Below are 16577 nucleotides of genomic sequence, written 5' to 3' on the forward strand. Positions count from 1 at the left end.
AGACTTTATTGTGAGATTTTCACTAAATTGTTTTACAAAAACGCAACACGTGTTTCGCCATACAATGGCTTCATCTGGCGTGTCTTTCAACTAATTCTACACATTCAATACTAAATATATATATATAGTTTAGGGAGTACCTGAAATCAAGGTACCTGTAAACGAAGTACCTGATTTTTAAGTAGCTGATATTTTACCTGAGTTTCTAACGAATTAAATTACCTGCACTTATGTTCCATTTTCACATTTGAAAAAATATATTCAGTAACGGAGAGTTATTGAGTTCTAATTGATCATTCAGTAAATTACCCGAATTCCTGAATCTATTGATTTCTAAATATTCTAGATGATTAAGTTTCAAACTCTTCTCTTCTAAATGTAACACCTCGTACTCATGATTGAACTCGTGTCCTTCTGCTAAAAGATGGTTTGCAAATGTGGAATTGGTCTTTCTATTTACAAAACTACTCCTATGTTATTTAATTCGTTGGAAAAATGTTCTTCCTGTTTGGCCAATATACAGTTTTGGACAAGAGCCACAAGTCAGCTTATATACTCCTGATCTATCCGACACCAAAGTTTTGTCCTTATTGTTTTTAATAAATTTACTTAGGTTATTATTCGTTCTATAAGCTACGTTTACGCCTTCTTTCTTCAAAAAACGGGCAATATTCCTGTTTGGTTCCCCCACATATGTCAATGTCTTATAACTCACGTTATCGCATCTTGAATATGGGTAGACCAGATCCATGGCTTGCTTTTGTCGTTTTTTGGAAAGAATGGAGCTTACAATATCTACCTTATAACCGTTATTAATCGCGATTTGTTTGATCAAATTCAGCTCTTTCTGGAAATCCCTATCAGACAGTGAAATATTCAATAATCTGTGAAGCATACTATTGAATGCAGCAACTTTATGCTGGTACGGGTGTGTGGAGGAATTATGTATGATAATGTCCGTGTACGATGGTTTGTGGAAAATTGCAAACTCATGTTTATTGTTATTTTTCGTAATGGTTAAGTCCAGGTAATTTATTGAATTATTTACCTCCCTCTCAGTGGTGAATTTTATTGACGGGTGGATGGAATTGGCATATTCAATGAACTTGCCTAATTGCCTATCTGTACCAGTAAAACATACTAAGATATCATCTACGTATCTGTACCAGTACAAAAAATTGTTGGCTAACTGATTATTATGGATTTCATACTCTATGTTATCCATGAAAATTTCCGCCAGTAAGGGACTCAAAGGATTCCCCATTATTAGTCCTTCATTGCATGAAAAGAATTCTCCGTCAAACTGGAAATAATTTTGAGACACACAAATGGTGAGTAAATCAACAATCTCCTGTTTTATCAGTGGATTCACATGGTTTTTGTCTAAGAGACACTCCACTAGTCCAATTGTTTCAGTTGGCGGGATACTGGGAAATAAATTTTGGACATCGAACGATATTAATTTTGAGTTATCTGGGAGGATTACGTCTTTAATATTATCCACTAATTGATAAGAATTATTTATACTAAATTTAGGCTTGAAATTGGTATAGGTTTGAATCAATTCAATCAGGATTTCTGAGATTTTAACAGTAGGTGCCGTTACGAACGATACCACTGGTCTAATCGGGAAATTGGTTTTATGTAATTTAATAAGAGAATACAGTTTTGGTGGTTGTGGATTCATGATCAATGCTCTACATTCATCCTTTCCATTCATAACCAATTCTATTGTTTTGAGAGTTTCCTTAACCTTTTTCTGGTACATAGTTGTCGGATCATTCCTCAGAATCTCGTAGCTTCCTGAATTAAGGAAATCTAGAGTTTTTCCTATGTAGTCCTTTTTATTTAATGCAATAACCGTTCGACCTTTATCTAACTATAAACATGAGTTTGCAATTTTCCACAAACCATCGTACACGGACATTATCATACATAATTCCTCCACACACCCGTACCAGCATAAAGTTGCTGCATTCAATAGTATGCTTCACAGATTATTGAATATTCCACTGTCTGATAGGGATTTCCAGAAAGAGCTGAATTTGATCAAACAAATCGCGATTAATAACGGTTATGAGGTAGATATTGTAAGCTCCATTCTTTCCAAAAAACGACAAAAGCAAGCCATGGATCTTGTCTACCCATATTCAAGATGCGATAACGTGAGTTATAAGACATTGACATATGTGGGGGAACCAAACAGGAATATTGCCCGTTTTTTGAAGAAAGAAGGCGTAAACGTAGCTTATAGAACGAATAATAACCTAAGTAAATTTATTAAAAACAATAAGGACAAAACTTTGGTGTCGGATAGATCAGGAGTATATAAGCTGACTTGTGGCTCTTGTCCAAAACTGTATATTGGCCAAACAGGAAGAACATTTTTCCAACGAATTAAAGAACATAGGAGTAGTTTTGTAAATAGAAAGACCAATTCCACATTTGCAAACCATCTTTTAGCAGAAGGACACGAGTTCAATCATGAGTACGAGGTGTTACATTTAGAAGAGAAGAGTTTGAAACTTAATCATCTAGAATGTTTAGAAATCAATAGATTCAGGAATTCGGGTAATTTACTGAATGATCAATTAGAACTCAATAACTCTCCGTTACTGAATATATTTTTTCAAATGTGAAAATGGAATGCAGGTAATTTAATTCGTTAGAAACTCAGGTAAAATATCAGCTACTTAAAATTCAGGTACCATAAACTATATATATATATTCAGTATTGAATGTGTAGAATTAGTTGAAAGACACGCCAGATGAAGCCATTGTATGGCGAAACACGTGTTGCGTTTTTATAAAACAATTTAGTGAAAATCTCACAATAAAGTGTTTTTGGAATACGTTACAAACATCGTTAGTCTCCTCGTCGACGAACACAAGTTTGTTTCTGCATCTCCATAGCTTATTAAACTAAAACACACGACAGTCGTCTCCGAATAAGCTAATACAGTCGCGATACATGAAACGACCTCCAATAAACAAGCAGAAAGACACAAAAGAACACACCATTTCTGCAGTAATGCCCCTGCAGCGATTCTCTCTACAGCATCGCCGAATATTCGCCCGTCTAACAATAGCAGTAAACAAACTGTAATACGTTTTCTTATTAAATCAATATGCGAAATCTTTATATTCAACCTTTGCGGAACGTAAAACCGGAACATCGGAAGGACAGATTTTATACGGGCAATATTTGCTTTGTATAGAACGGGATACTTGTTTTCTTTCTAATAAAAATGAGAGTACTTGCGCGGCATTTGTCCTCCGTATGCGATGCCTTGTATGCTTATGAATGGCGGATGTACTTCTTGCGAGATGAAATTCTGTTTTGACAGTTTAGTATATTCCACTCCGGGGTAACTGGGTGAGTGGATTATTTATCCTTGCCGTATTCTTCAGACAAATAACATAGTACAATACAAACTGTACAACGAGCTTGATGAATTGGAAGGCAATATCCGCATTTGAAGTGAGATGCTCATATCTCATATAATGGGTTTTCCAACAGTGACTTCCATACTTTGACGATTGATGACGGCCATGTTATTGAAGCTATTCCTGTCAAATAAGTTGTCATTCATTTAATCTGTTTTGCCGAATCATCATGGACGGAAATAGCAATCAACAACAGATGTAAATATTAAAATTGTTCTATGGAAATGACTGTTATGTTCGGGCAACGTACTGCACGCTTCGCTATTTTACGATCGTCCTATCGAGAGGACCATTCGCAATATAGTGGATTAATTTGAGTCCACTGGTGTAGTAAACGATAGACCAACACCCGAACGTCAACGAAAGGCGAAATCTGCCGAAAACATCGCTCATAAAAACTCGGCTTTCTGCAAACCACAACTTGGCTAATTTTGCGTTTTGCCTTGGGCCTGCAACCGTAAGAAATTCAACTGACCCAGAAACTGAAGGTAAACGACCAATGGCCTCTGGAGTAGTTGGCAACTGACACTAATTTTCATCCAAAAACCATTTTCAGCGATGAGGCCCTTTTCTGGGTATCTCATAGATACTTTGGTTTGTTCAAATATTGTCTCCAACACTCTTTTTAGCACGCTTTCATCAGCTTTATCTGTATGTATGTTTATTTGACAGAATTATCGACACCATTGCTTGATCTATTCGTGAGCAGATGGCGCTGTACGCTTCTTGATATAATTCGAACTCACTTTACATGTATTTCTTCATTTGAATTTTTTTTATTAACACGCGCGCCTGCTGCCTCATTTGTAACCCTGCTTTACGCGCCCGCTGCCGTGGATCTAGCAATTTCGTATTTTATAATAGTTGCGGAAACGTTTCGAAGAAACAAATTATAAAACGGCATTTCTCCCAGAAATGTTTTCAATGTGTTTATAAAACTGCTATAAATAGGAAATTGGCACCGTTTTATAAAACATTATAGTTATTATCAATATTTTGTGAGGCCTTTCACAAACACTATAAAACAGTTTTATAAACATTTTGGTAGAAACTATAAAATTTGTCTAACACTCCTAAAAAGTAGTTTTGTAAAGACTTCCCTTAATGCACTTTTGCAACTAACTCAAGCGATACTTATGAAATAATCAGAAGACAATTTTATAAGAGTTTTTCAGTAGTTCCAAGTAGGCGTTATAAAATATAATACAGCTGAAGACAATAACAATAAAATAAAAAAGTGTTAAAAATGTTTTCTTGAAGACGCAAGAAGTAATTTTGTATTGAGCACTTCTGCACTCATAAAACTGTTAAAGACATTGTTTGTGTTTCGGAAATTGATATTTTCACTGCAAATGAAATTTTATTGACAAATATATAGCCTCTTATCAGAAAAAAATTAAGCGCGCAACTCATTTATAAATGTATTCGGTAAAATTATTAATTATACAAAAATTCACTCTGTCAACGTGTTAATTTTCTAGTCGCAAAATTAACTCACTTTATTCTGAATAATATAATGTTATAATATTTATATACTTTTCAGCTGTAAATATCACTATATGTGCGGTATTTCATATTTTCAACTCATCTAACTTCAGTATCCCGGATCGCTATTATTTAAAATGGCGTCATTCTATAAAATGAATTGGTATCAGTAGCAAGCATTTCAACGTATTTTATCTACTATTTCTATAAAATTGTTAAGAAACACTTAGTTCTGGGAGTGATGGTATTGCGGCAGAATCGGATTACTTTTAAAGCTATAGTTTTCTACAAAAGTGCTATATATTTCAATATACAGGGCGACTCAAAAAGCTTCCATGGACTTATGGAAGTCATTTCTTCATCTATTTGAAGCACCTCGAACTGAATCTAAAAGTATTATATACTGCTCAATGAATGCTCAAAATGGCCGCCATTGAGTTATTATTTATTTTTATTCATATATTCGGGATACAAACAGAAAAATCCACAACAGTATCCACACAATGGAATTATTGTCAAATTGAAAGTATAAACTAATACACGTGCAACCCTGATTGCCTGGAACATCAAAGAAAAGTTGGAGATTTGTCTCTCTTCTATAGATACTTTCACGGAGAGTGTTCAAGTGACTTGGCACGTCTGATTCCACTAAAAGCGGTACATATCAGATATACGCGAGGGACTGTGGCTGCTCATCGATTTTAGGTTTAACTCGCTACACCTCAAACTTAACTGTTTAAGAACTCTTCCATTTGGAGAACTGCGTTTATGTGCGATATCAGCGATACAAATCCAATGAGAATCGCTACTTTCGCACAGGCACCAGTTTGTGAGAGCCTCAAGGGTTTTCCTGTAGTGCTTGTGTTTTTTCCTTGAAAAAAATCGGTAGGTAGTAGTAAATGGCTAGAGAAAGACTCAGTAAAACTCTTTAGGTAACCACAGTGCATGTAATAAACAACCATGTACCACCACGTTTGGTGGCGGTGGTAAATAAACTGTACCACAGCAATAGCTCAACAGAGCTATTGCTCTGGTTGCAGTGAAGTGAGATACAAAAACAAATCAGAAATGGAAATAGTCATCATTGTGGATATTAACAATCGAAACGTCGTGAAGCAACTTGGCTTGGAATCACTTAATTTTTTGTTTAATTGTTCTATTTTTTTTTCAGGGATTATAAATCATTTTATATAACATATAAAATGGAAGTCGAACTAATGATATTCAACATGAAACATTGTCAATCACCTTCAGATAATTAGGACCTCTCCTCATTGAAAATATTACTGCTGCATTTCATCCAAATCGGATATACGATACTATTAATATTATCACATGAATAATTTTTTAGAAGAGTTTGACAGCCTTTATTTTGCAAACAATACATTCACGGATCTATATGTATATGAACCTTTTTTAACAATTTGATGAAACCAACTATTTCATTTTTGGAACTAATTTTTCGTACAAATACAGGAGATAAAATGAGAATATCCAACATAGTTTCTATTCAGTGAAAATGAATATGATATAAATGAAAAAACTGAACGTCTATGACACATATTCCTATTAGATAATCATTGGTTATATTTCATGAAAAGCATTATCTTTCGTAAGTGCATTTCTAAGAAAATATTCCGAAAAAAATTAGGCTAAATAAGAGTATGATCACATTATACGTTATCAAGTTGAGTATTTTGTCTTGCTTAACGTGTATTGAAATTTGTATTTTGTTGAAGTGTATTTTATACTCGACCTTGACCTTTCACAGTGGAGCGACTTATTCATAAAATTACCAATTTTTCAAGTCAATCCAATTTCCATTCTGAATAGTCAAACCTGCCGAAGGAGATGTTTTAAAACTCACTGGAAGAAATTCGGGATTGTTTCCAAACCAAAATATTTGCAAAACAACCGATTTCTTTCGGAAATATGTATAACTGGAAAAGTTCCATATTATTTTTTCGATAAAAAACAGTTGCAAATCATTCCAATAAGGCAGAGAATCGTTTGCTGAGAAAATTCCAGCTAATAAGCGGTGAACGTTCAAAAATAGACTAGCGTGACAACAATTATTGACATCGATATATAAATAATAAATAGACCACGACTAATGTCTCACGTCCACATACTGACCTAGGGAACCGGTAAAGCCGTCCATTCAAGGTTATTCATGAATTACACTCAACTAGAAAAGCCCTGAAATGGAACCATTTTACGAGACGTCATTCACGATTTGGTGAAAGCTCTCCTTTCCTGCGAGAAAATCCATTCAAATCTCTCCAACAAGTCTTCAGCCTACAAGACTCGCTCTTTGCAATTCCGTATCCGAAATCCTTTTATGCGAACTTGCTCGGCTGTCACTGTCAATTACACAAAATTCATAACGCAGGAGGGCAGGAAATAAGCAGCAGGAGCAGCATCGGAGAGATATGCGGGAAAACAACCGGCTGGGCTGCGTATCTAAACTTTGGTGATCGAAGTTGCGATTGGGTCATAATATTTCACTACATATTGTTTTTTTTCTCGGTTTTTTCCCAAGGACAAAACACAAATACTACATAAAAATGCTCAAAGTGCTCTAAGAGCGGTGCCTGTGCGAAAGTAGCGATTCACATAGGATTTGAATCGCTGGAGATTGAATCAATTTGGAAAAACGTTCTCAGGAAGTTTATTCCACATGAACGCAGTTCTCCGAATGGAAGAGTTCTTGAATAATGGAGTTCGAGGTGTACTGTGTGGAACCTCTTAACAATGAGCAGCCACAGTTCGTCGCGTATTTCTGATATGTACGTCTCTTGATGGAATCAAATGTGCCAAGTTACTTGAACACTTCCCACGAAACCAGTACAGTTACGCCTATCGAAAAAGTTCCAAATACAGAAAATCTGATGAATATCGGCCAAATAACACTTTACCTAGGGCTAAAAAATAGTTAGAATCGATAGTATATCAACAACTGTTGGAATATTTCAATAAAAAAAAAAAACAAACTATTCACAAACCAATCTGGTTTTAGCTCCAGACATTCATGCGAATTCGCACTTCAGCTTACAGTTAATGTTTAGATCTCAAACGTGCGTTTGAAACGGTTAATAGTAAAATATTGATTGAAAAATTTAAGAAAAAATTACTTGATTACCTTACAGAAAGGAATAAGGTAGCCAGAATTAATGAATATGTCGCAACAGCAATAAGCGCAGACCACGGGGTTCCGCAGGGAAGTAGTTTAGGGCCATTGCTATTCTTCATTTACATTAATGATATCAGCAAATGTGATGAATGTGATCATGAACATTATTTTGCTGATGATGCCCTAGTATCGGTTCGTGATGATGATATAGATGAAACTATTCAAAAAATGAATGAAGCATTGAATAATATTGCTACATATCTGAAAACTAATGAATTGAAGCTGAAAGGCTTTGATACTTACTACACCGTTTAACTACAGAGAATTAGAGTTGAATTAAATTAAAATGAAAATAGAAAATTACAAAATTGAGCTCCTTACTGAATTCAAATATCTAGGATTCATGTTGGACAAGCATTTATCAAATGAATTATCGTTTCACTCACATACAAAAAAAAATTCGAATAAATTATATTTTTTCACAAGAGTGTCCTAACACTTAACTATGCAGTCACGGATAACTGTATATAAGACAATTATACAACCACATTTCGAATATTGTCCCACTCTTTTATACACAGGTGATTTGAATAAATTGAGAACACTACAAAAACTACAGAATCGCGCAATGAGGATTATTTTGAGATGTGACAGGAGTACCCATATATCTTTAACGTTAAATATTCTAGAATAGTTATCTACAGAAAGTAGGCTTACATTTTCAAAGATGACTCAAATTCACAAAATGTTACATAACCTTCTACCTTCATATTTTGACAAATTCGTAATTTTTAATAATCAAGTCCTTCAGTATAATACTAGAATAGGAAATACTTTGTATGTAAATAATCAAACAAAAACGTTCAACACTGAACCATTAATTTTCAAAGGATTTATTAAGTATAACAAGCTACCTGAAAATGTGAAGTCTTCTAACAGTCCTATTCTGTTCAAAAGAAATATATTAGACTATTCAAGAGACCATTTTGAGGTGCTACCAAATTATCATGTAATAATTTTTTTGTATTTTCAATCATCGTAGGTTAGACTACTTATTGACAAACAGCAGATCTTTTTTTTCTATTATTGTGTTAATATGAATATTGATGTTACCATTTGATCATTGTTGTATATTAGGATGTATCACATTTGGATGAAGCATTTCAATTCACCAGAATATCAAGGTTGCAAGTGATGTTTGCAAGTCCAATCTGGTGGATGACTCTTTTCTGAATGGAATCCAGCAGCGTCAGGGTATGCCAAGGAGTGGAGCTTTATACACTAGAATACTCCAAAGAAGGTCTAATCTGTAAAGCATCAAAAGTTGCTGAGGTGAGTACAGTTTTCTGGTTCGGAACAATATTCCAAGCTTTTGAGAAGCAGCTCCTGCAATTCCAGCGACTTGATTATGCCAAGACATGTTGGTCTCCATTCCAATCTATCGAGCCAGAAAGCGGAATTGTCTGTCCTGACATCATTATATCAGGTTCGAAGACATTTACCTTCTTGGAGAAAACCGATGTCTGGGTTTTTGTCGCATTGAATTGAACCTGGTTACTTACAACCCAATTTGAAATCACTTCTAGATCCTCAATAAGATATGCAATCTTCTGCTGCCGGTGAAGATGTGCATCTGCAGCCGCTGTTCTGGAATTCGAATGAAATGACGGGACAAGTGTGCTGTCGTCAGCAAAACAATGTATTAAATTCTTGTTTTTCTCCAATAAGTCGTTGATATACAATGAAAAGAGGGGTTGAAGACAATATGATTTCCATTCGCGGCCATTCGCAGGGAACAGACACGTACCTGTCTACATAGAGAAGACTTTCCTATTATCACTCAAAAAATGATGCTGATGAAGACACAATTATGGGTTTTTACACCTGTCTGTCACATAAATGTAATGAAAAGAGAGTTTTTACTCACCTGTGAACAATTCCTTGCCCATGCATATGTGACAAAGCAGAAGCGAATTGTCTGCCGTACATTCTGGTAGGTCTCTCTTCTAAACGACCTTCCTGTTGACTCTTGACGAAAGTGCAAAGATCACCACCAGACACCAACTCAGTTACTAGGTAATACACATTGTCGGATCTCTGAAAAACATAGAGGATTTATTTTGATCCGCTTGAACGCTTTATATATACAATGTATACATGGATGGTTTGTGGAAAATTGCAAATTCATGTTTATCGTTAGCAAGGGACTCAAAGTCCTTCACTGCATGATTAGAATTTTCCGTCTAACTGGAAATAATTTTGAGATAGACAAATGGTAAGTAAATCTACTATTTCCTGTTTTATCAGTGGATTCACGTGGTTTTTGTCTAAGAGACACTCTACTAGTCCAATTATTTCAAATGGTGGAATACTGGAAAATAAATTTTGGACATCGAACTATATTAATTTTGCGTTATCCGGAAGAACTACGTTTTTATTATTATCCACTAATTGATAAGAATTATTTATACTAAATTTTGGCTTGAAATTGGTATAGGTTTGAATCAATTCAATCAGGATTTCTGAGATTTTTCTGATAGATGCCGCACAACTGGTCTAATCGGGAAATTGGTTTTGTGTTATTTAATAAGGGAATACAGTTTTAGTGGTTGTGGAATTATAATCAATGCTCTACATTTATCCTTTCCATTTGTAACCAATTCTATTGTTTTGCGAGTTTCGTCAACCTTTTTCTGGTACATAGTTGTAGGGTCGTTAATCATAATCTCGTAGCTTCCTGAATTAAAGAACTCTCTCGTTAAAATCACTTGATTAGCTTTAACTTTTTTGAAGAAAGAAGGCGAACACCTAGCCTACAGAACGAATTATAATCTAAGTAAATTTATCAAAAACAATAAAGACAAAACTTTGGTGTCCTATGGATCAGGAGTATATAAGCTGACTTGTGGCTCTTGTCCAAAACTGTATATTGGCCAAACAGGAAGAACATTTTCCTAAAGAATTAAAGAGCACAAAAGTAGTTTTGTGAATGGAAAGACCAATTCCACATTTGCAAATCACCTTTCAGCAGAAATACATGAGTTCAATCATGAATATGATGTATTACATTTAGAAGAGAAGAGTTTGAAACTCTATCTTCTAGAATGTTTAGGAATCAATAGATTCAGGAATTCGGATAATTTACTGAATGATCAATCAGAAATGAATAACTCTCCGTTACTGAACATTTTTTCAAATGTGGAAAATGGAACATAAGCTCAGGTGATTTGATTCATTACAAACTAGGTGAAAAATCAGGTACTTGAAATTCAGGTACTTTAAATTGTAGAATAAGGTATATATATCTACCTATATATCTATATATATATATATATATATAAAATCTAGAAAGGTTAATGCAGTCAAGCTGCTGGAAAATAATTCCATGAAAATCAAAAAATAAATAGATAAGTACTCTTTGATCATTCCCATATTGATTTCAATTTAAGAGCCACCGGTATACAGCTGTTTCAGCCTATTGGGCATCGTCAGTACCGGGCAGGCGGTCCTCGATTGAAGACAAAATGAGAAAAAACCAAGAAAGTACTTGATAAAAATAGCTGCGTATACGCAAGCGAAACATAAGTGGAACCACCTATTGGTGTGACACTCAAGTCAACTTGCCAAGTTTTTATGTCAGTGTTGGTGGTTTGACCAATCAACCGACAACTGCGGTAGCAGAAATTTGGGAAGCTAACCTGAAATGCCATCGGAAAACGAATCCACATGTTTCTAGAAATGATATGAAATCTAGAAAGGTTAATGCAGTCAAGCTGCTGGAAAATAATTCCATGAAAATCAAAAAATAAATAGATAAGTACTCTTTGATCATTCCCATATTGATTTCAATTTAAGAGCCACCGGTATACAGCTGTTTCAGCCTATTGGGCATCGTCAGTACCGGGCAGGCGGTCCTCGATTGAAGACAAAATGAGAAAAAACCAAGAAAGTACTTGATAAAAATAGCTGCGTATACGCAAGCGAAACATAAGTGGAACCACCTATTGGTGTGACACCCAAGTCAACTTGCCAAGTTTTTATGTCAAACCACCAACACTGACATAAAAACTTGGCAAGTTGACTTGGGTGTCACACCAATAGGTGGTTCCACTTATGTTTCGCTTGCGTATACGCAGCTATTTTTATCAAGTACTTTCTTGGTTTTTTCTCATTTTGTCTTCAATCGAGGACCGCCTGCCCGGTACTGACGATGCCCAATAGGCTGAAACAGCTGTATACCGGTGGCTCTTAAATTGAAATCAATATGGGAATGATCAAAGAGTACTTATCTATTTATTTTTTGATTTTCATGGAATTATTTTCCAGCAGCTTGACTGCATTAACCTTTCTAGATTTCATATCATTTCTAGAAACATGTGGATTCGTTTTCCGATGGCATTTCAGGTTAGCTTCCCAAATTTCTGCTACCGCAGTTGTCGGTTGATTGGTCAAACCACCAACACTGACATAAAAACTTGGCAAGTTGACTTGGGTGTCACACCAATAGGTGGTTTCCACTTATGTTTCGCTTGCGTATACGCAGCTATTTTTATCAAGTACTTTCTTGGTTTTTTCTCATTTTGTCTTCAATCGAGGACCGCCTGCCCGGTACTGACGATGCCCAATAGGCTGAAACAGCTGTATACCGGTGGCTCTTAAATTGAAATCAATATGGGAATGATCAAAGAGTACTTATCTATTTATTTTTATATATATATATATATATATCATTGAATGTGTAGAATTAGTTATCAAGGCACACCCCCCGAGAAAGCCAATGGCGAAACACGTGTAGCGTTTTTGTTAAACTGTCTAGTGAAAATCTCTCAATAAAGTGTTTTTAGAATACGTTAGTTATGAATTTTCAACAAGTATCGGTCGATTCCATCATATAACATACCCAAAAAGATAATCCACGGAAAAATTCCGAGTCCGTCGTATTTTTCAATATCCAAGTTTGTTAGCACACCAACCGATTCGAGGTAGTTTCTCGAACGGTCACGCTACATTGCACCTATCGATGAATTTTCGAGAGTTTTCGATTCCCTCTCCACCCCCACTCGACCTGGCAATTTTATCCGGAATTTATGCGCCAATAATGAGGATTACTCGCTGCATGAAATTCCAGCAGCAGCCACGTTATTCTGCCTTCGTAAATCCCAATTTGATCGGCCTATTCGTCTCCGGGAACAAACTTGATGATCGGGGCGTAAGTCGAGCCGGCACAATTTTATTGTGAGGTGTTTAACCGATTCGGTTTTATGCGATCGTAAAGGAAATTCGGGTGCGTATCGGGGTGGTCCTTAATCCGCCATAAAATATCCAAGAGTGAATACCCCGTTACTAATTTATCCACGGGCGGAATTGTTTGTGTCGATCTCTCGGGGGAGAACGAGCTATTAATTTGATGCTGCAAACTCAGCTGGCTTCGCAGTATCGGCGGTTTACTCTAATGAGTTCATTTGGAACTATCGTTGGAACCTACCACGGGAAATTATATCGGATGATTCTTCCTATTGATCACATTATACCTATATGAATCACTCTGACAGAAGTCAAAATTGTAATAGGATATTTGACTCTCTGAAGGAAGGCAGTGAATTGTTTAATTTCCCTGCCTGTAGAAACTATTTAACAGCAATTTGAGTTCAACAATAGAAACTGGGAAGTTCTCATATTTCAGAAACTCAGTTCATGAACAACAAATAAATCCTCATCAGTTACTTCAATCTCCAAGCCAGTTGCAACAAAATACCTTTTTCATCGAACCCGCCACAACCGAAGAGGTCAAGTCAACCTCAAAAGTAAAACGTAATCAGGACCTGATAATGTATTTCCCAATGTTTTGAAACTAGTTTCCTTTAGTGTGGTGCCATCCCTAACTGACCTGATCAATATGTCTATTGAAACCGGTGAATTTCCAGATGTGCTGAAATTGAGTAAAGTGACCGCCATACATAAAAGTGGTAGTAGATCAGAAATGGATAATTATAGAACAATTAGTCTTCTCACTATTTTTTAAAAAATTTTAGAAAGACTAATGTACAATAGACTAATTGAATTTTTAATAAGTCATGAAATTTTATCTGATTCTCAACATGGCTTTTGTATAGACAGGTCAACTGAATCTGCTACTTCTCTTTTTGTTGATTTCATATCTAGGAATATGGACAACAGGAAGCACGTGGCAGGAATTTTCTTCGACCTGTCAAAAGCTCTCGACTGTATTGATAAAGAATTTATGGATTCCAAATCCGCGTTATTTTTTTCCGATTCAACGTATTCTACTTTGTATTTATAATTTGATAATAATAATAATAATGTTTTATTCATACTATTTCATTACATATTTCAATTCTACCAATCATGAAATGAACAAAACAGAAAAAACCACAAGGAAATGATTCGGCGCGTGGCATGAAATCTTTTTCCGAACATTAGACGTGAACATCATTAAAGTACAAATATTCTCTAATTTTGTTTAATTATAAAAACATACAAATCTAAAAATTGTTAATACTAGAAGATTTAAAATCCAAACCAAAGACTAAACTATTTGAAGTGGAATGAGATTATAAAAGTTTAAGTCATGTCACATTTCTAAAATATTGAATTTCATATCAGATTAAAGAAAAATTTTGGCACTAATATCACATTACAATAATTACATCAGAATAATTATATCTGCAGATTATATTATGAGCAACACCTTATGCAAGTCTATAACATACTCTGCTTGTAGCTATAAAGCTCTCTAGTGTTTCTGGCGGAAAAGTGAACAGCCAAGATCTGACCCTTTTCTTGAACATTTCGTATGAGTTGATCGTTTTGAGTTCGAGCGGTCATTAAAGAGTTTTGGTCCCAAAAAAGTATAACATTTCTGCCCTTTCGTTTTTTTAGTTCTGGGTATCACAGCGTTAGTTTTATGCCTTGTGTTGTAATGGTGCTGAAGAGGTACCAACGACGATTTATGTCTGTACTGCCTCAAGAGGATCGCAAAAACAAATATCTGACTTACATTCATTATTGTCTTTTCTCTATATAGGCTACATGACGGATATTCTCGCGGTTTTTTATATATCATTTTGAGAATGCATTTTTGAATTGTTTGTAGATTATTGATAAGTGTTTTTAAGGCTTCTCCCCATACAATGATTCCATAGGAAAGATGACTTTCGACGAAAGTATGGTACAGTATTTTTAGATATTTTATATTAATGCTGTTAGATATGTTTTTGAATGTATAGACCATGAATCGCAACCTTTCAATTACATAATTGATTTGATATTCCCAATTCAAATGAGAATCTATATATATGCCTAGGTATTTGAGCTTATCGACGGACTCTATTTTCAGAAGGGTTCCGTCGTCATGTTGTATTTCCAGTTCTTTATATGGTGGTAAATTTGTAGAGTAGGATGTAAACGGCACAAAGTGAGTTTTTTTATAATTGATTGTCAGTATTTTATCGTTGAAGTCAGTCAACGCCAGTCAGTTCCTTCGTAGAAAACGGCAGTGGCGTCCGCGAAACTCACAACTTCCCCACACGTATCTTGTTCGAAAAGATCATTGATATAAAGATTGAAGAGAGATGGCCCCAAAACAGTACTTTGGGGCACTCTATATGTGATCATTTGATAACTGCTCATAGCTTTATTGATACTGACGCATTGTTTCCTGTTACATAAGTAACTCTCAAATAAGCACTTTGAATGGTCAACAGTGTCAAAACGGTTACAGCCCATCGTCTCAATCGATAGGCTTAATACTGTGGAATACCGTTTTTCGGGTTGAAAATCGCAAATATTGGTTTATTATCACTACCATATAAAAATTAGTTACATTTTCACAATGCGAATATTATTGATAACCCTTCCCTTCCCACTTGAGGGTAATTTTTTTCAGCCGACGAAAGTGATCGCGAGGCATATGCGATTGGGTGTTCCTGTCCATTCATGACATGAGAAAGAACACAACCCAACCCATAGGGACTTGCATCATTGGTTAATTTCAATAACATTGAAACAAGATTCGATGGAGAATTCGTGAATTTCCCCATAACTTTTGGACACCCGGCAACACCGCCTAGCGTACACTCTGCTGATGAGTTCCATCTTCCATCAACGAGTATGCGATTACATCTACTCCCTGAAGAGTATCTGTATCTTCCTCTCGCATGCACTCCATCATGTGACAGACGAGCCTATAGCGAGACTTCGATTTGATTAATCCGTCCATAAAAGCCGTCGGTGCTCTCTTGAGCCGACTTCTTTTTCATTTGTTTTGAATGGCAAGCTTTGATTCGAATATGAATGTCGAAGATGGATTGAAATTTTAAAAATTTGATTTCGAGAAGAGGTTTCGCGAATGGATTATGGCGAGAGTATTCTTTGAGAGGTGATCAATGATGCTTTTATCCAAGTGATGTTCGTGAATTGATATACGGTATCTATAATCAATCATGTAAGTAGGATTTTTGCGAAAAGTACCTGAATGGCATTGAACACAGCA

At 35.5% G+C, this 16577-nt stretch overlaps 1 protein-coding gene across 1 annotated transcript in view; it reads right to left on the reverse strand.

The window, feature by feature from the left end:
• LOC141479876 (MAP/microtubule affinity-regulating kinase 4) overlaps window positions 1-16577 on the reverse strand; it is a 264246-nt gene that overhangs the window by 148750 nt on the left and 98919 nt on the right. The window contains exon 3 of the mRNA XM_074176392.1: window positions 9993-10162. Coding sequence (XP_074032493.1) covers window positions 9993-10162 — 170 coding nt within the window. The remainder of the gene's footprint in view (window positions 1-9992; window positions 10163-16577) is intronic.

This window comes from Leptinotarsa decemlineata, unplaced genomic scaffold, assembly GCF_025532065.1.
Source record: "Leptinotarsa decemlineata unplaced genomic scaffold, Ldec_3_MD MMD2_tig00001719_RagTag_RagTag, whole genome shotgun sequence".
NCBI lineage: Eukaryota > Metazoa > Arthropoda > Insecta > Coleoptera > Chrysomelidae > Leptinotarsa > Leptinotarsa decemlineata.